At 51.5% G+C, this 23,843-nt stretch overlaps 1 protein-coding gene across 4 annotated transcripts in view; it reads left to right on the forward strand.

Moving 5' to 3' along the window:
• The window catches only part of TBC1D14 (TBC1 domain family member 14), a 106,843-nt gene that overhangs the window by 33,017 nt on the left and 49,983 nt on the right, over nt 1–23,843 (forward strand). For 3 of the 4 annotated variants that reach the window (XM_042985018.1, XM_042985019.1, XM_042985015.1), the window contains exon 3: nt 15,404–15,533. In XM_042985018.1, the coding sequence (XP_042840952.1) occupies nt 15,404–15,533 (130 nt within the window). The remainder of the gene's footprint in view (nt 1–15,403; nt 15,534–23,843) is intronic. The other variant, XM_042985016.1, reaches the window with a different exon arrangement.

The raw sequence follows: 23,843 nt of genomic DNA on the forward strand, positions 1-23,843 counted from the left end.
GAGTCTGACTCTTGGTTCCAGCTCAGGTCCTGATCTCACGGTTTGAGCACCGTGTCGGCCTCTGTGCTGACAGTGTGGAGCCTGCTTGGGATTCTCTGTCTCCCTGTCTCTCTTCCCCTACCCAGCTTACACTGTCTCTGTCTCTCTCAAAATAAATAAATAAATAAATAAATAAACATTTAAAAAGTAAAAGATTATTTTCCGTCTTCTACATACTTGCATTTCCATATAAATTTTAAAATCAGCTTGGCAATTACCACCAAAAAATCTACAGTTAGAAAAAATTTTTCTAAAAGTTTATTTACTGAGAAAGAGAGGAGGGATTGGGGAGGGGTAGAGAGAGAGGGAGAGAGAGAATCCCAAGCAGGTCTGGAGCGGTCAGCACAGAGCCCGACTCAGGGCTCAGTCTCACAAACTGTGAGGTCATGTGACCTGCGCTGAAATCAAGAGTTGGATGGTTAACCGACTGAGCCCCCCAGGCTCCCCAAAAGCTGCAGTTTTCTTTGCGATTACATTGAATCTGTTGATCATTTTTTCCTGTGTGCAAGCTTCTTATCTCTGAATATGGTATTTTCTCCATTTATTTTGATTTCCTGTAACTTTTCCACAATATTTTATAGTTTTTTTTAAAATGTAAAGGTCTTGCATTTCTTTCATTAAATTTATTCCAAGATCTGTGTAAATTTTTGATGGTTTTACGGATGCCATTTTATAAATGCTGGAAATGCAGTTAATTTTGTATATAGAACTCGAATCCTGCAGTCTTGCTATGTTGAGTTATTCTAATAGTTTATCTGGGATTCTTTTGGATTTCCTTTGTAGAAAATGATGTGGTCTGTGGATGAGTTTCACTTCTTCCAATTGTCGTGCCTTTCCCTTTGTTTTCTCCATACGCATGAGTAGGAACTCCCATACGGTGCCGCACTGGAGTGGTGTTGGCAGAAGTCCCGTGTGGGTCCTGGTCTCTGGGAGAGCTTTCGCCATCTGCCCGTGGCGTGTGACGTTTGCTGTTAGGACACCTCTTACCAGACACCGTACTTTTTATTAGATACCTTTTATCAGGTTAAGGAGGTTTCCTTTTTATTCCTGGTTTTATGATTTAAAAAAAAGTCATGAATGTGTTGCATTATTTAGCAAATGCTTTCTTTCCTGCATCTGTTGATGATTATATGTGTTTTCTCCTTTATTTTGTTTGGGATAAGTAACATTGTATTTTTCTAATGTTAAGTAAGCTAAATTTGCATTCTTGGAAAAATCCCAACTTATTTATGGCATATCATCCTTTCATATCTGTCCCTGGATTTGATTTGCTAATATTTTATGATTTTTCTGTCTATATTCATTAGAGCGTGACCTGTAACTTTTCCTTTCTTTCAATGCCCTCGTCAGGTTTTGGTATCAGGATTATGCTGGCTTTCTAAAATGGGTTGAGTGTTCTGTTTCTCAAAGTTGCTATAAGATTTTTCTCTGGTAGTTGGATGAACCTACCAATGTGTTACAGCTCATAGAAGTGTACACCAAAAAGCTCACTTTTATTGTGTACGAATTTTAAAAAATAATGAAATGGGCACCCGGGTGGCTCAGTTAAGTGTCCAGCTCTTGATTTCGGCTCAGGTCATGATCCCATGGTTCATGAGATCGAGCCCCACATCGGGCTTTGTGCTGACAGCACGGAGCCTGATTGGGATTCCCTGTCTCAAAACAAATAAATAAACTTAAAAAAAAAAAAAAGGCCTTCATGGGGGAAGTTTTTAAATACACACACACACACACACACACACACACACTCTCTTTATGTCAAATGATCCTCTAGGGGCATCAGAAAGTGTAGTTGAATACATTTTTTCTTGGCTAATAATGCTTACGAATGTGTTTATTGAATGACCTAGTTAATACATTTCCTTTGGGGGTTGGGGGTGGAATGAAAGGTTTGTTCTCTGAAAGAGTTCGTGTAGTTCTTCTTAAATATTTGGAAGAATTCACTAGTGAGGCCATTTGAACCTGAGTTTTCTTGGTAGGTTTTTAAAATATAGATATTTTTGGATTTTGTTTGTTTTGCTGAGGTGTAGTGGGTAAAGCCTGAGTGGTGCAGGTGGGGGAAGAATTAGGAGGGATGTGGGCAGGTGCAGCTGTAGGACGCTGGTGCAGGGGAGCCCAGAGAGTCCTGGGAGTGAACCTGAGGGAAGGAAGGAAGGGGAGGGACTTTGACTAGCGTGTCCCTCTGGCAGCTGGATGAGTGATCGGTAACTCCCGAGCCGGACCAGCAGATGTGGACTCCACTCCTGTGGTAGGGAGGAATGGACCAGAAATTTCCAGCAAGGTAGCAGGAGTTTTAAGTGTGTAAACATAGTCCGAACAGTCCTTCTCAAACGCGTGAGCATTGGAGCCACACGGGGGGCTCATTCAAACAGGGCTTGCCGGGCTTTATCCCAGAGTGTGATTCAGTTGGTGCAGGGGGCTCAAGAATTTGTTTCCAGCTCGTTCCCAGGCCTGCCTCTGGTCCAGGTCCCCGCTGTGGGATCCATGGCTAGAGTCTATTCCTTAGCCAGCACCTCCCCGCCACCAGCTGCGCTGGGGCAGGGCTTTCGTTCCCGGAGCCCAGCAGACTCAGCGCTCAGGACCACTCCAGCGCCGGGTTGCCTCTCAGATTCGATCGTCTGTCTTCTTTTCTTTTTGATTGCAAAAGTAACACATGCCCGTTTGGGATTTTTAAAGCAGTAACAGAAATTGGTGTTTTGTGTGTTTGTTTTTGAGAAAGGACGAGAGAAGGTGCAAGTGAGCAAGGGGCAGAGAGAGAGAAACGGGGCTCGCCCAAAGTGGGGCTCATGTTCGCCCGAAGCAGGGCTCGAGTGCATCCGAACTGGGGCTCGAACTCATGACCCGTGAGATCGTGATGTGAGCCCAGCCAAGTCAGATGCTTGATGACTGAGCCACCCAGCAACAACAGAAGTTCGCAAAGTGAGAGTAAAATTTCTCTCTTTGCCCCTCACCACCTCCTCTTGCTGGAGATGGCCATCTACTGACTTTCTCTAGTCAGACATTTCTTGTGCAGTTGTGAACACACAAACACACTGGCAGGGCTGATCATTAGACGGAGGACCCTGGCTGGGGCGTGTGGAGGACTTTTTACCATGGGTTAGTGTTGGCACGTGATTGAGCGAGGCTTAATGATGCCCCAAGGGAGAGCCTACCTGTGTCACTTCTTGTGGGTTTAGAGTAGATCATTTTTGTTGACCTTGAAGTTGTTAGTTAGAGCTTGTCCTTTTTTAATACCTAATGGTATTTGGAGTCATGAAGGTGGGAGAATACTCTAGTGATGGCACTTTTTTTTTCTTTAAGATTTTTTTTTTTAAGTAATTTCCACACCCAACATGGGGCTCCAACTTAGAACCCCGAGATCAAGAGTCCCAGGCTCTACTGACCGAGCAGCCAGGTGCCCCCATCTAGTGATGGTGCTTTTAAAAAAACTTTTTTAAAAAATGTTTTTATTTTTGACAGAGTGTGAGCGGGAGAGAGGCAGAGAGAGAGGGAGACAGTATCTGAAGCAGGCTCCAGGCTCTGAGCTGGCCACACAGAGCCTGACGCGGGGCTTGAACCCACAAACCGTGAGATCATGACCTGAGCCAAAGTCAGACACTTAACCGCCTGAGCCACCCAGGCGCCCCTAGTGATGGTTCTAATGCAAGTTTTTGACGGGAACTTATGTGACAGTGTTGGAACTCACTTGAATACCTGATCGCTTCTTCCAGAAAGTGCCATGTCAGGCACACAGGAGACGCTCGAGGTTGTTCCAAATGGGGATTTCGCTTTATTTCTCAGTCAGAGATGCCTGTGCGTCCTGTGGCCAGTTGGCCTCCCCTGGCAGGGGTGGCTGTGGTCTCTGCAGAGATGCGAGGGCCCCCCGGGAACCCACCTGGTCACGCGGGCTTTCCTTCCCCGACTGCCCGCCCTCCTCCCTCCCTGGGACTAGTTCGGAGTCAGAGCCCTGCCCGCCCCCGCCCTCTGCCCTCCCAGCCGGTCCGCCCCGTCCTGCGTGCCTTAACCTTCCAGACTGTGCTGCAGGGCCCGGAAGGGCGCCCAGGGTGCCTCCCTGGGACTGTGGCTCCGGCTCCCGGCTCCGGGAATGTCGCCCAGGAGCAGTCTGCACTTGTGGGGCTGGCCTTTCGGAGGCGTGTGGCTCCCGTAGACGCCATGGCTGTCTCCCCCGCGCTGCTGTTCGTGGACAGGTTTGTGGCTGCAATCTCGCCCCTCTTGCTTTCCCTTTTGTCATCGGAGGCCTACCTGGAGCTCGGATTTTGCCACGTCTGTAGGTTTTGGTGTGATTCAGCACCCCTGCCCCCGTCGGGCAGAGTCGTTTCTGAGTTTCGAAGGGGTGTGGTCCCGAGGCTCCCGTGAGGGCCTGTGTGCCCCAGGAGCCAGGGGCCCGGGTATGTGCGCGCGTGCCGTCTGATGCTCGCTGCACTCCCGTGTTGGCCGTTCCGTCCGGTTTTAGGGACCAACTTGATAACATCAGAGGCTCCTTGGCTAACATTTTCTGAAGGAAGAGAGACGCCGAATATTTCTAGCTCTCGGGTACTTGTGACTGTGTGCGCGACTAGGAGCGTTGGGCCTGCTGTTTGGCCACAGTAAGAACACCTCAGTGTCTGTCTCAGTCGCCTCATATTTCCTGTAGGGCAGATGGGGTTTTATCACACAGGAGGTTGGGTTTGTAGGATGCGGTTTTGTGTCCTGTGTGCCTGTGACAGTTGAGTGGGCTGGCCTTTTCAAATAGATGTGGCAGTGGGGCATGTTGATTTCTGATGGTGGAGATCTGGAAAAAAAAAAAAAAAAAAAAAGTAAGAAATAGGCTTTGGAGGAATCATTTACCGTTTTTGCCTTCTCTACCCCGGAGGAGTAGCAGGATTTAGATGTCCCTTCAGGAGCAAATTCCTTAGCCTCGCCGAGACTCTGTTTCCTGTCTGCGCCATGTGGGTGGACCGTGATCCCTGTCTGGGTCGTGCCTCCATGTGAGGACCCTCCAGCAAGGGCTTCCCTCCGGAGTTCCATCTCTCACGCAGAATATGTGGGACGTGCCAGGCGCGGTACGGGGCCCCTGACAGGTGATCTGTGAAGGGTGGTTGTGATTCAGGAAATGGTGGAGACGATACCCGTCTGTTCTGGGAACGGAACGTGGCGGTGTTTTAGCGGATTTCTGAGGACTTTGGAACAAGCTTTGGTTATGTCTTGTCAAAGACACAAAGGAAGGAGAAAGCAAGAAGCCCCAGGGAACCGTCGAATTACAACCTGGAGTTCACATGCACAGTATCTTGAAGGAGGAGGACTTTGGAGGTTTATTTCCCAAGATTCCAAGGAGTTTTGAGCAGTCCCTGCTGAGTGTCTGTGGCCCGTGGAACCTGCTCCTCCAGGTCGGGCAGGGCTGCGCCCTTCCACCCCCGCCGTCCTCCACCTTCTGGGGCAGTGTGGACAGCTGCCGGGCAGCAGCCGTGGATGTTCGGGTCCAAGTCGTGGTTCCGTGTTGCTCTGTGTGTCTCTGGGCAGGACTCCCCAGCCTCTCTGAATGCTGGCTTCCTCTGTTTCATTTCATTTTATTTTATTTTTTTAAGGTTCGTTCATTTTTCAGAGACAGAGCGGGAGCCGGGGAGGGGCAGAGGGAGACCCAGAATCTGAGACAGACTCCAGGCTCTGAGCTGTCCGCACAGAGCCCGATGCGGGGTCTGAACTCACAGACAGGTGAGATCGTGACCTGAGCCAAAGTCGGAGGCTCAACTGACTGAGCCACCCAGGCGCCCCCTGGCTTGCTCTGTTTTAAATGGGCAGGTATAATTCTTGTGTGTTCTTTCTGAAAATTCCTCCAAAAAGCGTGTATTCGATAAACATGTTTTCCTGTATGCCAGGAACTGTTCTAAGCCCTAGAGGCACCACAGTAAACACAAGAGACGGGACTCACCCTCGTGCACTTTACATTCTGTGATGAAGACACATAAAGGAACAAGTTGGTAACTCTCGTGCAAGGCATTTGAGTGCTTACACCAGGTAGGGCCCTGGCTCTGGGTGCTGCCCTCAGCACACACTTCCCGTACTTTGAAATACACTGGTTCAGGGACCCAGATCCAGCACCTAATCTTGTCTGTCAGCTAGCATTCTAGATTGTTCCTGGAATCACCTTATTTTGACTTCAGTAATGTCTGAAAGTTAGTGGGGGCGGGGCTGAAAGGCACCACCTCAGCCCCACACCATTTAAGAAGAAAGGGGGTCTGTCCTTAGACTATACGGTCTCTTGTCGAAAAATGGAGAGATGGAACTTTGGGTGGAAGTCCTTGCCGGGGGGCACCTGAGTGGCTCAGTCAGGTAAGGGTCGGACTTCGGCTCAGGTCATGATCTCAGGGTTTGTGAGTTCGAGCCCCGCGTCGGGCTCTCTGCTGTCAGTGCAGAGCCCGCTTCGGATCCTCTGTCCCTCCTCCCATCCCCCTTCCTGCTTGTGCGCCCTCTCTCAAAAATAAATCAACGTTCAAAAAGTCCTCGCTGGAGTGTCCTCACGTGGAAGCATGTCCCGGGTTTCCAAAGCCAAAAGGACAGTGTTCGAATTATGATGTTAATGATGCTTGCCCTTCAGGACTCCTCACGTCTGCCTAATTTTGTGTTCATATCTAAACATTTTTTTTTTTTATGTCTAGAAGATTCCCCCAAATGAATAAGCTTCAAGGCCCCCTAAAACTGGGATCTGGCCCTGCAGGTGGCTGAGAGGGGGGACACTGCAGTGGCAGGTGTCCTGACGTGTGGGCAGTGGAGGACCAGGTGGAGCACGGCCCAGATGAACCCACAGCTTAGCTCTGGCTGGTTGTCGTGCGGGAACACGTGCCCGTGTGGCCAGCTCTTACGGTATGTCAGGAGAAGCCAGAAGCCCAGGTTTTTCTTTGATTTCTCGATATTTAAAAATGCTGATAAATATTTCCAGCTGGAAAACTCTGTGCAGGCAGAAAACACAGGCTCCCAGCGCGTCACCTCTCCTTGTGGCCCCTGCACACACACCTGCCCCGATGAGTTGTGTGTTATTTCACTTAGTTCTCCCGAGACTTGTTATCTCCATTTACAGATGAAAACCATGAGGCCCTGGGCCTTTGCTGCTTTGGTGGGGGGTGTGGTCCTGAGGGTAGGGGGTGGGGGTGGAGGGTGGGGTGGGCAGTGGGGTGGGAGGTGGGGCCCTGAGGCTGGGGGGGTCGGGTGGGGTGGGGAGCCCCGATTGGAGCCACAGCTAGGCCCCTTGTAGCCTCCTGTGCATCACTTCTCAGCCAGGAATAGGTGGTAACAAAGTTATGTCCCATCTTGCAGTTTTCTTGGAGCAGATAAGCACCTGAGCTGCCCGTGCTGGGAACCTGGGGTTCAGATTTGGGGGCCTCTCACCAGGAAGGCCCCCGTTCTGCCTCTGCCTGAAGTTGCTGGAGCAGGGTGGTCAGGTCAGCGTGACGGGACCGCAAGTACGCCTGTGGCCCCTTGGTGACAGTTGCCTTTCAGCCGTTCTGTCGTGTTCCTGCGCGCATGTCCCTGCAGCCTTGCTGGTCTGTGTGAGGTCTGGGAGTGGACGGCAGTGTGTGTGCACGGCGCTGCTGACCACAGGGCTGGCTCTGTGCCCTTCCAGAGTTCTCGGCCGTGTGGTCGGAGGCTGCACCGGGCTGCGGAGGCCTGGAAGGGCGGGGGTCTGAGTCCCTGGTGGGCGACCTTAGGAACTTACCTAACTTGTAGGAGGTAGGCCGTTCCCCTTGGGACACTTGCGTCGTGCTCACTGCTCCGGCTCACGGCTGGGGTCGTGAAGCACAGGGCAGAGCGGGTGCATGAGCCACGTGGGCTGAGCCGCCAGTGCCTTCCCAGGTGCCGCTCCATACGGTTTCACTTCTCTTTTCTAAGTGTTTATTGTTTGTACCAGTGCAGCATCACTGACCGTTTCACTTGCTCTCCAGCTTTTTGTTGGTTAGGGCACTTGCCACCCGACACAGCAGGGGCTCCTGGCGCTCGCCACCTAGCCTTACTAGGGACGGGCAGAAAAATTGGGCACTGTTCTGGGGTTTGATAAAGCCTTCCTGATTTGGAAGATGGGGGTGGGGGTGGTGCAGAAGCACTAATTTTCTCTTTTTCTGTTTTTTAGTAATCTCTACACCCGGCATGGGGTTGAATGTACCACCCCCGAGATAAGAGTTGCACGCCCCACCGACTGAGCCAACCAGGCACCCCTCGCTTCCTTTCTTATCGGCAGAAATCCCTAATTTAGCAACGGCTTCTTTATATAAGAACTTTTTTCTTCCTTTTTTTTTTTTTTTAAGTTCATTTATTTTTGAGAGAGGGAGTGTGTGTGAGCAGGGGAGGGGCAGAGACAGAGAGAGAAAGAGAGAACTCCAAGCAGGCTCCACACCATCAGTGCAGAGCCCGACATGGGGCTCAGACTCACAAACTGTGAGATCACGACCTGAGCCGAAATCCGAGTTGGATGCTTAACCGTCTGAGCCACCCAGGCGCCCCTATTAACTTTCTCCAATAGGCGATATGCTTGCATGGTACAAAATCCAGAAAGTGCTATAGAGTGTGTGGTGAAGAGTTTTGTTTCTGCACCGTGCCACCGGGTAAGCTGTTGCACGAGCACAGAATGCCCATTTCCGTCTTCTCCCAGAGGTAGTCTGTGCTGGTACGAGCCACGCAGGTGCACGTCCTGTGCGGCGTGCTTTACGCTGTTACGCGCTTCGCTTTTTGCCTTTAACGACGAATAGATGTTGGTCCTTCAAAAAAATGGCCCTGACCCCCTTTTTTTAAAAAAAGGTTTGATTTATTTAAGTAATCTCTACACTCTGTGTGGGCTCGAACTCATGACCCCAAGATCGGGAATCACATGCTCTACCAACGGAGCCAGCCAGGCTATCCCCTGACCCTTCTTACTGATGTATATGGACATGTCATGAACCCCTGGGTAGTTTTCGGTCTTTTTTGACACTTTGAAGAACTCTCTGTCCCAGCTGGCGCATTTCAGCGCAATGACACGCACATTTGTCACGTGTTCAGCAGCCTGTGTGGCTGGTGGCCCGTCCTGGGCGGTGAGGGCCTGACCCCTCTGTCGGGAGGCGTGGGGCGTTCAGGTCTCCAGGTTGTATGTTTCCCCACTCGCCCCGCTTTGCCCCTTGTCACATGTCAGCCCCCTCTGCTTCCTGCCTGTGGGAAGTATAAGCACCATAAGCCACATGATAAGGCACTGGACAAGCCTGGCGAAGGAAGGATCCTGTGGCTTATAGCGTGGGGGAGTCGGAGGAAAGGGAGCACCGGTCAGAGTCTGCACAAAGCCGTGCCCGACTGGTCTTGGTGATGACCAGGTCCTGATAGTCCATTTCGTCCCAGTTACCTGTGTCCGTGCCTGATCTTGCCCCTGCTACTGATGATGCCCCTCACTTGTGGGTGGCACTCCACAGCAGGCAGGAGAGCCGGCAGGCAGAAATTGACACGCCATTGTTTTTAGCCTTACTTTGTCATGGGTGTCCCATGTCTCTTCCTCTGAGTTGTTAACCTATTGAAATGAAAAGAATGATTGTTCCAGCCAGGGGTAGATGCCCCAGTCAAACCCTGGCTCCCTTTTCCTGCCCAAGGGTCTTTTCTTTTGCTTCCTGAAGGCTCTTAGGGTTATTCTTTTCCCTTGTAGTTGGGGGTGGCTTAGTCACGGACAGCCCCAGAGTGTATTTCCGGAGGCCTCTTCAGCATTGTTGGAAAATGCATCCGGATAGGATAGGCGTTGTCAACAGATCCCTGGTGGGGCCAGCCCCTGCTGGGTCACCTTCCCTCAGCCCACCATTCCTGTAAACCTCGCCTCTCATCTGCCCCCCTCTCTAATGCCTTCAGGGTGAGAGCGTTAGCTCGGCTGAAGGGGATTGAGCTGGAGGACAGTGCTGTCAGTCCCCTCATGGAGAAACGCCACGCGGTGATGATGGTGACAACAGCTGCTGTTGCCGTGAACGTGAACCGAGTGTGTGTGATACAGTCGGCCAGGCCTGTGAGGTCCTCGCCTTGTTTGACCCTCGAAACGCGCGTGGGGGGCAGGCCCTCACGTCTCCTCTTTCAGGAGCACTTTGAGGGTTGGGGGAACGACATGTGCCATGGTGCCACAAACAGGTGGAAGCCATTGAAGGGATTTGGGGGACAGGGCTGGTGCCATCCATCTGTGCCCACTGTGTGGCGGAGAGATTTCTGGAGCATCACGGTAGATGCAGCGGGAGTTCTGCAGGGGCCCAGAACCTGATGGATCTTGGTCCTGTGCTCCAGGGACACCTGAAGAAAGGGTGGGGCAAGCACACTGGGGGGTGGGGGTGGGGTGGGGTGACAGGCTGTGTGCCCGCCTGGATGTGTGCGCAGCCCCAAATGACCCAAGGAGGAGGACCGGGAAGAGGGGCCAGACCCTTGCCAAATCAGGTGAGAGCTTTGGAGCTAACCTGGGGAGAGACTGAGGGTTTCCGAGCAAATAAGACTGCCTCCTGTGGTGCGGCCCTCAGAAAAATTCAGTGCATGAATGAGAGATCTCCGCTCTGGCCACCTGCCTGCGGGGGTGCTCCTGGGACGAGGCTCAGGAAGGATTGTAAGGCCCTCGTCAGCCTCTTAGAAATGGGGTTCACCTCGTTTGTGGACAAGTCCTCGGTGCTTCCCCTTCAGCCGTTACTCCTCCCACTGGCTGCAGGATGTGAGCGGGCATCCTGGAGGAAGGGGGCTAGTCAGGAGGAAAGCCGTGCCCGCCCCTAGGTGGGTGCCTGTGGGTGAGAGGTGCGGGTGGGTGGGGCAGGCTTCGGCATCCGGAGCCCGGGTGGCTCTCAGGGAACCCCGATGCCGACAGCTTTGGTTAGACCGTGTCATTGTGCCCTGCGGATTGAGGACCCACTGGTTGTTTATTGGCCCTTGCTGATTTGATTCCCTTCCGGCTCAGGTGAGAGTCTGGCCCATTTTGGTGTTGTTTCTGCCCTTCAGAGACTGGATTGAGGTCGACAGCTGAGCCTTGATGCTGCCAGTAGAGTGAGTGCTTCTTCCTTCGCAAAGGATTCTAGCCCTGGGGCAAAGGGCCCTCTACTGGGGATGCAAAACAAAGGGAGTCTCCATGACTGGTGCTGTGTCCGGCTTGGAACAGTGCTCCGGGCGCTGCCCTCAGCCTTCGTGCACGGCTGCTGGCTGCCCCCCCAGGAGGGCTCTGGCCTGGGAGCAGATTGTGGTGTTCTGTTCCGCCCCTCCTCCCTCCTCTCCCAGCAACCCCTCACCACCCGCCCCCCCCCCCCCCCATCTCCCATGGCCCCTTCTTTCAGGGCATTCTCTTAACCCTGCTCAGAGCTTATCTCTGCTTAGTTCTTAGTCCTGGGCCTTGATTTGTCTGGACTTGCCCTTCACCTGGAGCGTGTGTGGAAGCTTGCACTTAGGCATCACTGCCGCCCTCGGAGGTGGTTCACTCCACGGGCCCCAGGTTGGAGGATGATGGGCTGAGGTCCCATTCTGCCTCCTCATAGCTCTGCACCTGCCTCCCCTGCACATGTGGCTGCCCCGTTTGTATAGAGCGCCTCCTGCGTGCTGGATGGAATTCTGGGGATGCAGAGGTGACTCTGCCCTGCCCCCCCAGCAGCCCGCACCCCTAGAGACAGGTGTGTGGAGAGAGGGTGTGCACCCGACAGGCACAGAGCAGCAGGGTGGGTGCTGTGGAAATAGCTTCCGTGGGAGCCCAGGCCCGGGGGTTGGACGGGCGGCAGCCGGTCTGGGTCGGCTTTGCAGAGTGAGTCCAGAGGTTCTGCAGAACCAGGACGGACGGGAGTACTTCCCGAAGATGGTGGTGGGACAGGTGGATTTGAGGAAGCTTGAATCAAGCAGTCCCTGTGTTCTGCCCCCTGGTGAGGCGTCACAGATACTGGCTATGGCCACTGTCTACTCCACTACATGAGAGCGCTTAGGCTGTCTGAGGGCCAGGGCTTCTGCTAACTCGCTATGGCACAGGGCTCGTGAAGGGACAGCCTGAGGGATCCACGGCTGTGTCTTCCCCAAGGCGCCTCTGGGTTAGGAGGACCGCACAGGGTTAAAGGGAACCGTCAGGGCTACTGGGCGCTCCCTGCCCCACCTGAGTTCTCTCACTGCACCTGCCCGGGAGTGGGGTTTGGTCACATGATGGGAGGAGGCAGGTCCTCGGTTCCATCTGGCCTCCTGGGCCCAACAGCCAGGTCCATGCCAGCCTTCCGATGACCCCCCGACCTGAAAGGGGAGCAAGAGGCACCTGTTCCCTGTGCCAGTGAGACACACCGCTGAAGCTAGGGAGGGATTCCTGTCTGTTCCGAGGTCCTCAACCTCCCATCCACAAAAAATAATACAGCCAAAGATGCCTTTGATAAGTCACGGTCTGTCATGAATCATGATTTTGGTAAGTTTCATCTGCACTGCATTTGTACAGATTTACATCGTTGTCCAGTGGACGGAAAAACCAATGTTTCTGTTCCTCTTGCCCCTGCTGGCCCCGTCTCTGTGACCAGGACCACATTTACATTCTGCCTCCTGGAGCACAGATGCCCAGTCGCTTCTGTGGGGTTCTCTATTGCGTTCCTTGCCCCTCTAGACCCTCACTGACACGCGTCCCTCCACAATAGGGTTGAGGTTCATCAGGAGGTGTAGCCCTCACTCCTGTCCCCTCCCCTTCCAGGTGCATTGGGGTTCCTCACCGTTAGTCCCTTGTGCCCAGTCCCCTTCTCCAGAGGCAACTCCTCTTTAGCAAAATGTCAGCTGTTAATGAACCGAATTCTGGATGCCCAAGCTCTTAGTGTCCTTCTGGGTGCCTGACATTTTAGCTCGGTTTGAACCGTGTGTGTTTCACCAATGGCTGTCTTAGATGGTACACAGGCTGGGCCTGGGGATAGCCCAGAGTTTCTTTCTTTCTTTCTTTTTTTTTTTTTAACCAAAGTTTCTTTCTTATAAAGGTATGTATAGAATTGCCTTGGGCTATGAAACGGTTCCTGAAATGGATTCTATTGTAACCACAACAGAAGAGAATACAGTGAGACCATTGGTTTCCTTTTCTGAAAGTTTTCATAACTTTATTTTTTTAATGCTTTATTTATTTTTGAGAGCGAGTGCGTGTGCACAAGTAGGGGAGGGGCAGAGAGAGAGGGAGACTCCACGTTGACCGCAGGGAGCCTGACATGGGACTCCCAGGAACTGCGAGATCATGACCTCAGCCGAAGCTGGACGCTCACCTGATGAGCCACCCAGGCGCCCCATGACTTTATTTTGATTTGATTTCAAATGTATTGAAAAGTTTCAAGAAAAACACAGGGAACTTCTATGTATTCTTTTCTTCGATACACTCTGTATTTCACTTCGTTTTATCTGTTCTGTGAGTGTGGTATATGTGCCATATGAGCAAGTAAGTATTTCTTCGAAGCATTAAGAGAATCAGCTGGAGATACCGTGCCTGTCTCCCCCTCAATGTATGTGTATATTCCCTAAGAACAAGAGCATTCTCTCACATAACCACCGACTGTGCAGTTGTAGGATCGGGAAATGCAACGTCAACCCTGTGCTGTTTCTTAGTCCGCGGTCCGCATTCACATTTTGTTGGTTGTTTCAGGGATCTTCTCTGATTGATTGTCTGTCTGTCTGCCTGCCTCCCTCCACCCATGTGGTGTGCTGTTCTGGGCACATCGGAGCCGCACGCCTGTGCTGTCTCCTCTGACATTGGGAATGCGGCTTCGAGCACTTGCCCGAGGAGGGTTGCCTTTGTAATTAACACGTAATCTGTGGGAGATACTTTCAAGCCCTGTGGAAACCCTCTTCCTCCTGCAGCTGTCAGCCACCAGGTTCGCCCCCATCCCTCCTCTCCTGCCTCCATCAGTCTTCCTGGGCTTGTTCAGCGACATTTTCCCCTCCTCCTCCTCTTGTTTGTATCCATGTGGGTGCTTGGATTTTTGTTTCATTCAAGCAAGCGACTACAGTCCCTTGCTCTCATCATTTATCTTGATGGTTAGATTGGTCCAGATGTAGCCAGTGGGAGCCCTTGTTTCAAGCTGGCTGCCGTTCCCTTCACATGTGTCCCCCTATATTTCTTTCAGCACTTTCTTACTTTCTAGCACACGAGCTGCTGGGGGTTCATCTTCTACTTTCCAGTGAGCCCTGGAAACCACTTGTTTTGAATGAATGGGCCTTCCAGAACGTAGTTTATTTTGTACTACCATTTGGGATTTATTTGTGTTATTCGGGACCTGTTTACGTGTTGTTGGGACGGAAGACCTTGGACTCTCTCTTGAGTGGTTTTCTTTTCATTATATGTGGAGACTGTAAATAGGCAATATAAATTTACCTTATAGATAATTAATTTTAAGTAGGCTCCGTGCGCAAGGTGGGGCTCAAACTCACAACCCCAAGATTGAGAGGTGTGTGCTCCACCAACTGAGCCAAGCAGGTGCCCCCCACAGGTAATTTAAACTGAGCTAGAGGTTAATTATTAAAGCAGCTCTGACTTAATATAATTTTTTTTATTTTTTTAAAGGTTATTTATTTTGAGAGACAGAGAGAGACAGAGCATGAACGGGGGAGGGGCAGAGAGAGAGGGAGACACAGAATCGGAAGCAGGCTCCAGGTTCTGAGCCATCAGCCCAGAGCCCGACGCGGGGCTCAAACCCACAGACCGTGAGATCGTGACCTGAGCCGAAGTCGGACGCTTAACCGACTGAGCCACCCAGGCACTCCTGTTTTTTATTTTTTTAAAGGTTATTTATTTTGAGAGACAGAGAGAGAAAGAGGCATGAGCAGGAGAGGGTCAGAGAAAGGAAGAGAGAATCCCAAGCAGGCTCCGCACTGTTAGCACAGAGCCCAGCATGGGGCTCTGTCTCACGAACCGTGAGATCGTGACCTGAGCCAAAATCTAGAGTCGGACACTCAGCTGACTGAGCCCCCCTGGGCGCCCCTAGCAGCTCTTATTAAGCACTGATTGTGTACCTGTAATTCTAATTCCCGCCAAGACCCTTGTTAAACACAAGGAAACAAGCTTAGAAAGGTTAATATACTGGTCAGAGTTACACAGCTAGTGAGTGTTGAGGCCAAGTTTCAATTCAGTTCGGTCTGACTTTAAAGGTCACTTTTGTTACAGACTTTGTTATAGTATGAGGTGTTTCCTTACTTTAAGTTATAGAATTTGTACCTGTGACAGTGGAACAACAAAAAACTTATTTGTGGCTTAAGGGCTTTTTCCTTGCTGCGTAATTCTGTGTCTTACGTGAAAAGTCACACCTGAAGAATTAAAGCTTGTGGTTCATCACATTGTTGTCTCAAAGGAAAGTCTACTTGTGTTCATTCAAGAGTGACTCGTTGTCGTGGTATTTTTGTAAATGCCCAGAAGTTTCCTAACCCTCTTATTTTCTTCCTGTAGGAATTTGCTTGCTAGAAAACAGAATGCAAGACTTGACAGACAGAATGACTTGGGATGGAAGTTATTTGGAAAAGTACCACTCCGAGAGAATGCTCAGAAAGATTCAAAGAAAATACAAAAGGTATACAAGGTATAAAAACACAGAAACGTGTTATTAGCATATATTTATGAACCTTGTAAAAATGGCCTTTATTGAGGCTTTGAAATTGGAAAACTGTGTTACTCTGCATGCCAGGTTCCTAAAATGTAAGTCTGTCTTCAGAATGTTGATGACTTTAACCTTTTTCATTTCCTGTAGCTCACAGCATGCGTATAGGAAAGAGATAGCGGGGCTCTAGATCTTTATAACCCAATTTGATCAGTTTTTCCAGCAAGAGTTGTAAATGTGTTTGTTGTCAGAGGTGTGTTAATGATGTTTGATATTAAAGTGTTCTTGCCCTCTGATCCCATGGGTTTCTTGGAGCTCAATCCTGCCGGTGCTGATTTGGCCAGGAATGCGAGGGCCATTGTTTACCCAGGCTGTAGGATGATCCCCTTCTCCTTGCTGGCTCACAGGCTGCCTACTTGTCTGAGGTGGGGAGGGCACAGGGTTCAGGGGCCAGGCCAGGCCTGTGGCGTCTCGTCACCGCCAGGCTGCCTCCGTCCCTGAGCAGGGGGCGATGCCAGCGGCTGGAGACATGTGCTTGTCTTTGCAAAGAAGGTTCGTGCCCAGACTCAGCGGGGCCAGGGGCCTCTGTGGCCTTGGAAGCTCTGACTGTGACAGCCTGTGTCTTCTCCAGGGCTCCGAGTCCCAACCACCCTCACCTCTGCCGTTTGCCGGTGCTGTGACACTGTCCCCGGCAGGTCGACCCCTCCAGCCTCGGTTTTGTATCCATTGGCAGTTGCTTAGTAGATACTTTTTTTCTCTAAATCTTTATTTATTTTTGAGAGAGAGAGAGACTGAGCGCGCACAGGGCGGGGGCAGAGAGAGAGGGACACATAGAATCCGAAGCAGGCTCCGGGCTCTGAGCTGTCAGCACAGAGCCTGACGAGGGGCTCGAACCCACGAACCATGAGTTCATGACCTGAGCCGAAGTCAGACGCTTAACCGACAGACCCCTCCCCCCCCCCCCCCCAGGCGCCCCTGCTAAATACTTTGGAGGACCTAGTGAGTGCCGGGCCTCTTGCGTGGCCCTGGCTTACAGAGCTCACACAGCACCGTGCTGGAGAGCTCCCCTCTGGTGAGGAGAGGACTCCAGGGCGGGTATGGAAAGGAGCAGGACGGGCGTGTGTGGGGGCAGGGGCACGGCCTGCTGGGCAAGGCTGCACACGAGGTTGAGGTCAAAGGTGTGACGGAGTTATTAACAACAGGGATCATGAGCGATTGTTGTGTGCTGGTTTCAGATGAGTCAGCACTTGGGTGTCTGGTTCATTTAAAACTCGTAACAGTCTTCTCAAGAAGGTACTATTACCGTCCTCATTTCACGGAAGGAGCACTTAGACAGGCTCGGTGACTTGGGCAGGGCCGGAACCCAGCCCCAGGGCCCTCGCTGCTCCTCTGCCTCGGCAGGGAAGGGGCCGCAGGCGGTGAGGGCGGCCTGTGCTAAGGGGCAGTGGCAGCCGGGGCCCAGGGAGCAGTGAGAGGGGCTGTCTGTGGGGCCCGCGTGAGGTGATGTCCCTGGAGGGTTTTACTCGTGTGAGCCGTGATGGCGTCGCCCTGGCAAGAATGTGGCTCCTGGATTGGTCCAGAGGAGGGGAAGTGGGGCTGGCCCCGCGTGGCGCTCGCGCGGTTGCAGAGGACGGCCCCCTTTGAGTATTAAACGTGTTAGGTACAGCGGTGCGGCGTGTGGGGCGAGGCGGGGAGCACATCCCGGGGCTCTGGCCCCAGCCACGCGGTAGATGCGCGCCTATTTCATTTTGTGAAAGCCTCGGCAAACTAAATGTGTTCTGAATGTCGTCTGACGTTCCCCAGAGCGGTCGTCTGGACCCCGGAGGCTCGCGAAGTACTTGGGTGTTGGAATTCATTTTTACGGGTTGTTACATTTGGATTCTGAAGCGCTCCTTGCGTAGGCTTATTACAATAGCACACAATTAAAATTTGAGGAGTCTGTATGCAAAGCTCTGCCATAAATTTCTTAGAAACGAAATAGCCAAGCTGTTTAACAATTTTTAAAGAGATCCACACTTTGAAAAAAGTAACCATTCTCCTAGGGAGATTTTCCCATGACTCTTACTGTCACTCACATCATGTTTGAATTTCTTTGTTTTCTTTGTCGTACTTTTTTTTTTTTTTTTTTTAAAGGTGAACATGGATTATGTTCTTGAACCTAAAGGATTTCTGTGAACTGGAGTGACTAGGTCCGCTAATTATGTGGCAACCCAATACCGCAGGGACGAGGACCGTCTGGCTTCAACCATCAATAATAAAGGATGTAATTGTACCGGCAAGGGTCATACAATCCTGCCCGTGTCCTGTTTGCTCGTGCTTTGTGTCTCCGGCCCTCCCTCCCCGGGCTGGCCAGGCCTCACGGGGATCCAGGGCCGGGTCCCTGCTGTCGTGGGGGTACAGCAGCCGGCGGCTGCCGCAGATGTCCACCCACACGCTTCGTCGCGGCCTTCAAAGCTCAGGCTGGTCCGGCTCTCCACCCACGAGCTTTAGAGAGCCCAGAGCCGGCGCCGACTGCCGAGGCCCGTGATGCCAGACGGTGCCAGGTGTAGGAAACTCCGGTTCCTCCTCCCCTTCTCTTTGGAATGTTTTTATTAGCGGAGAGAAGCGCCATCGCGTAGTGCTGTAAGACCATAGACTTTGGAGGCAGACTGTCAGGGTCCGTATCCCAGCTCGGCCACTGTTTGGCTGTGTGGGCAAGTCCCTTAACCTCCTGAGCCCCATTTTCGTCCTCTCTGAAATTTGGAGAGTAACCGGACCAGCCTCGGAGGGGTGAGGACGAAGTGCGTTGAATGTACCTCAGGTGCTCAGAACGGCGTTGAATGTCGTAGGTGCTGGAGAGCGTTTCCTGTTGTCGTCGTCTCTTTCCTGGGACAAGTCCACCTTGAACAACAGGAAACAGGACACCGCGTGGGAGGGTGAGCCTGAGGCCTCCGCAGGTCCCTTCACTCGCGTGCGCGGACACCGCACCGTGTTGAGGCCAGGTCTTGCGCCGGGAGCACACAAGCCCTCGGGCCGGCGTGCCTCAAGGCATCCTGGTGGAGCCCGGGGGACAGGTGTGTACGCCCGCCGAGGTCGCTGGGCTTGCAGACTTGGGTCTGATTTCCAGCATCCCCTCTTCTTATCCGTGTAACTGTGGGCAGTTACTTCTTGGTTTTCTCATCTGCAGAAGGGGCACTGTGGTGCCTCCTCACGGGGTTGTTATAAATTAAGAGATGATGTACGTGGACCGTTTTTGTCCCAGGAGTGGCCCAGAGTGAGTACTTGAGGAGAGGCTGTTGTGACGTTTAATTCAGAAAGAGGCCCGGCGAGTGGTCAGGGCTGCTTGTGGTTTGCCCGGGGCACGTGGCACACACGTGACTTCGTTGTAACTGGGCCAGATTCCCTCCGCTTGAGCCTGACACAGACATAGCTGCCATTTTTAGGAAATGTTGAAATGTTACTTTCAGTGATCTTTTCAAACTTCAGAAGGATTTTGAAAAGTCATTGTCTCCCAGCTTACATTATGATTTCTAAGTAGGGGAACAAAAATGACCAAGGATAGCTACGAGAATCACACTAAACCAGTGTTTCTCAAAGCATGGTGCCCGGGGGGACATGATCATCATCTGGGCGTTTGTTAGAAACACGAGTTCTCAGGCCTTCCCCCCCACAGACCCGCTGAAGAAACTGGGGCTGGGGCACAGCAAGTGCCCACCAGCTGTGGCAACCGCCGGTGAACTGGAGAGGCCCCGAGAGTAAAGACAGGAGAAGGGATCTGAAGATAGCTGCCTACGGGCCTCCGTCATTGGGTGTGTGCGGGGCAGGGCCCGGCCAGATTGGCCCCCTGGGCAGTGCTGGGCCAGCGTGTCCTTTGCTTTGCGGATAAAGAGGGACCTTCCTCCTTGGCTTCCATGGTCCTTTGTTCCACATATTTGAGCCACCGTGGGGATCCTTCCTGGAATTACAGTGAAGGGCAAGACTTCCTTGGCCTCCGCCTTGCTTGGAACTTGCTTGCCTTAGATCAGGCAAAAACAGATTGGACAGAGTAACTGCAGGTAGTCGCAGCTGTGATAAGCGTCGTCGTGCAATTTCCGCACCACTGGTTTTTCAAGTGACTGCCGGTTCCCCGGTCCAAGGGGCATTCCTCAGCCCTTGTCTCATCAGCCTCTCCCCTGCTCCTTGGGAGCCTTTCTGACCTTGACTTCAAGGTCACCACATTCTCCCTCCTTTGCAGTTTTCCCCGCTGGGTGCCCTCCAGATAGTGGAGTCCCCCTCAGGTGCTGCCCTGTCCATGGCCACCCAGGAGGAGATCTCAGCGGGACTCCAGGCTTTAAATATCGCGCCTCCACTGGCAGCCCCCACCTTTGTTCCCTGAACTTCCGCGTCTAGCTGCCTGCTGGGTGCTCCACTGGATGTCTGACAGCCACCTGGCTAACAAGTCCAGGCTATACTCTTTCTGTTTCCTGTCTTGTTGGGCCTCTTCTCCTTGCATCTTTCCCCGTTTTGGAAAATGATAGACTTCGCCTTCTTTTTCAGGTCTAAACTTGACAGTTGTTCTTGACCTCTCTCCTCTCTCTCCTCTCACCCCTCCTCCCGTCCGACTGCCGTTTTGCTGATGTTTGCGCTCTGTTGGTGCGGCTGGCTTTGAGGGCTGTGACCTGCTGGGGGTTCAGATGATCTGGTGCAGTCAGCCTGGTGCGACACGGATGTGCTTTTTACTGTCCCTCAGTTGCTTGAGCTGTTGGAAATGGGGACTGCACACATCTGGGGACGCTTTAGAGCAGAGTTTGTGAGTCTTTTAGACGTAACACTGGGTGTACAGACTTGAGGCATCGGCACCATTGTCAGGAAATGTCCTGTCTGGGCTCCGAGGCAGCTACCGACAGGCAGGGATTACGGTGAGGGGTACGGTGTGTGGGCTTTAGTGTCCTGGATAAAAGATGTCATGTGAGCAAAGAAGCATACACGTATTTGGGCTTGTATCACCGGGAACATCTTGGATGGCCTTCTGGAATTTCAGGTCAGCTCTTAGATGTTAAAGAGAGAGTCCCAGAAGGCGGCAAATCCAGAACGGCTTAAAGTGATATCCGTTCTCCTCACCTCTGGGTTCTGTGAAGTCTGGGTAGTCAGAAAAACCTACATCATCACAAACTGCAGAGAAGATACGGCTGGATGGTCCATGCAGGTGACTGGTGATGGGCCTACAGATCAGTCTAAAACGACGGTGAGAAAACCTCCTTCATCTGCAGCATCCCTTATGCCTTTGGAAAGTAGGTTCGAGGCAGTTTGCAAACATGAGCAGGTCTCAGTTCTGCGTACGGAGGAAGTGTGCTCTAACCTGTCTCTTCTGACGAATGCAGCTATGAAACTTGAACATATACATAGAGCAGCCTTTTCAGCATTCTGAAAAGTAAACCGTGGCAGGTGGATCGGGGAAGAGGGCCACAATTCACAGTACTGCTGAATTGATTGACTTTACCCCCCTCTGAGATTGATTTTCCCCCCTCTGAGATTCCCCACCCTGAAGTCAAGGTATCCTAAAACCCAGAGACGAGTGTTAATGTGGACAGAGAGAGCACTAAGAAAGGCTTTCTAGTTCTGGATGAGGAGTGGGTCTCTAACACTCAGAATGCAGAGACCCTACTTTTCATTTTTTCCTTTTCTCTGCTTTCTCACATCCCATCCCCCACTCAGTTTCTTGGCAGTAGAAACTGGCCGGCAGGCGCCTGAAACTCTCAGTAAGGGAACCTGATTACAGGAAACTGTTCCCAGGAGGTGGGGCAAACCCCTGATGCCCTGTTCTCTCTCCTCCTACCCTTGGCCCAGGGTGCACACAGATGTGGGAGGTGTGTGGTTAGAGAACCCAGAAAAGGGGCCACCCGGGGAATCAGCAAGTTCCGGGGACATCGTAGAGAGGAGGAGTTCGGGAAAGTGACCTTCGAGGTTGTTAGGAACTCCTGGGCTGACCCCCAAGTTGTAGATGCATGGATCCGACTCTGACTGGCAACTGTAGACTTTGAGAACTGAACTTTGGAATAGACCAGCACACAGGTCCCACACTGGCCACTGGGCGGTGCGCGTGTGGGGTATAGCCAACAGGCGCTGGAAAGGCTTTGGCAAGTCAGCTGACTCTGGAGCCGGTTGGAATGTGGGAGTGGAATCCAACCAGGTCAACTGCCTATTAAAACAGAAATACGAACATTCTCCAGAGGGTTTGGGCAAGACCCAGAGTCTTGTAATGCAATAGCCGAGATGTCTAGAATGCCATTCCGACGTCCTCAGCATATCAACAACTAGGAAAATCTGCTCTCCCATTGGAAAGACAGTTAATACACACTACTGCCAAGGTAGCACACTTGTTGGGATTATCCAGCAGAGACTTTAAAGCAGCCATTGTGAAAATACTCCAATCAATCAATCAATCAATCAGTCAATAAGAGGGGAACATTCTTGAAATAGGAAGGTAGAAAGTATCAGTAAAGAATTTGAAAATAGAAGGAGGAACTGTAGAACTTTTGAATGAAAAATACAGGAACTGAAATAAACTAACTGGATAGGCTCAGTAGCAGGATGAAGATAGTAAAGGAAAGAGGAGTAAACACTGAGATAGATCCACAGACTTGATTCCATCGGAACATTACAGGGGAAAAAGGGGGGAAAGAACAGAGTCTTAGAGGCACGTGGGGTAGTACTGAAAGGTCTAACATTTGTGCCGTTCCGTTGGTGTTTCAGGAGAGGAGAAACATGGGGTGCAGAGAAAAATTTTGGACTAAATAATGGCTTAGGGTGTCCTAAATCTGACAAAAGAGATAAGCCTACAGATTTGGGGAGAGGGGGGTTCAGTGAACTCCAGACAGGAGAAAGCCACAGAAGCCCGTGCCCAGACATGTCATAACCAAATTGACAATTTGGAAAAATAAAGACAAAAAATCTTGGGGCGCCTGGGTGGCTCAGTCAGTTGAGCGTCCGACTTCGGCTCAGGTCATGATCTCGCGGTTCATGAGTTCGAGCCCCGCGTCGGGCTCTGTGCTGACAGCTCAGAGCCTGGAGCCTGCTTCGGATTCTGTGTCTCCCTTCCTCTCTGCCCATTCTGTGCTCACGCTCTCTGTCTCTCTCTCAAAATAAATAAACATTAAAGAAAAAAAAAGGTAAAAAAGCCTTACAAGCAGCCAGAGGAAGTGTAGTACTGGAGAAGAAGAGCCATCAGTCCCAAATCGCATACCGGGCACAAATACCCTGCGGGAATGAGGGTGGAATAAAGCAGATGAAGGCAAAGTAGGGGATTTGTTGCCAGCAGATCCAAGTGAATTGCTACAGGGAGTTTTTCAGACGGGAGGGTCATTGCGCCGGAAGGAGACTTGGAACACCCCTTGGAACATTCGGAGGAAGAGCTGGATGTGGGGGTCTAGGTAGGTGCGATAGACCGCCGTTCTCCTAGCGAGCTCTTTGAAATGTGTTTGAGTGAGAGTAAGAACTATAACTTTGTCTGGGTTTTCAGGGTCTGTAGATACAGAAGGGGATACGGTGGTAAGATTGTAAAACATGCAATATGCATGATAATCCCTAGATCAACCACCAAACTATACAAACAGAGAGTTAAAAACACCATAAATTAAAATGGAGTTCTAAAAAGAGTGTAAAAAATGAAATCAAGGCAGGAAAGAGGAAATAGAGGAAGGAAAAATCTAGATAAGATGATAAACGGAAGCATGTCAGTCATTATGTTCCTATAAATGGTTTGAATGCACCAGTTGTATGTCTGAATACCCAATCCTGACAGGTTGTCAGGACGGATGAAAAAAAATGAAAAGCACCCAAATATGTGTTGTCCACGGGAAAGTCACTTCAAATATACAATACGTAGGCTAAACTGAATGGATGGGAAAGGTATACCGTGAAAACACTAATCAGAACGAAGACAGAGTAGATAGACGAACGTAAGAAAAAGTACACTTCAGAGCAAAGAAGGTTCGCAGCGACCAGGCAGGACGTTCCCCAGTGAAGACAGAATGATTCCGAACGTGTGTGCCCCGGCGGCAGCTGCAGAATGCATGATGCAGAGACGGGCAGATCTGAGACAGGTGCACAAATCCTCCGTCATTACTGGCACGTCGACCCTCCTGCCTACACGGTGATTGATAGGCCGTTGAGAGAATCAGCCAGGACACTGAAGGACTGACCGACGTTTGTTGAACACGCCAGCCCCCCGTGAGAGCACAGCACACGTTTTTGACAAGCGTGCACGCGACATTCACCAAGAGAGACCGTAACCTGGGTTGAAAAAGAAACCATAAATCTGAAAGGATTACAGTT

This window comes from Panthera tigris, chromosome B1, assembly GCF_018350195.1.
Source record: "Panthera tigris isolate Pti1 chromosome B1, P.tigris_Pti1_mat1.1, whole genome shotgun sequence".
NCBI classification, from domain to species: Eukaryota; Metazoa; Chordata; class Mammalia; order Carnivora; family Felidae; genus Panthera; species Panthera tigris.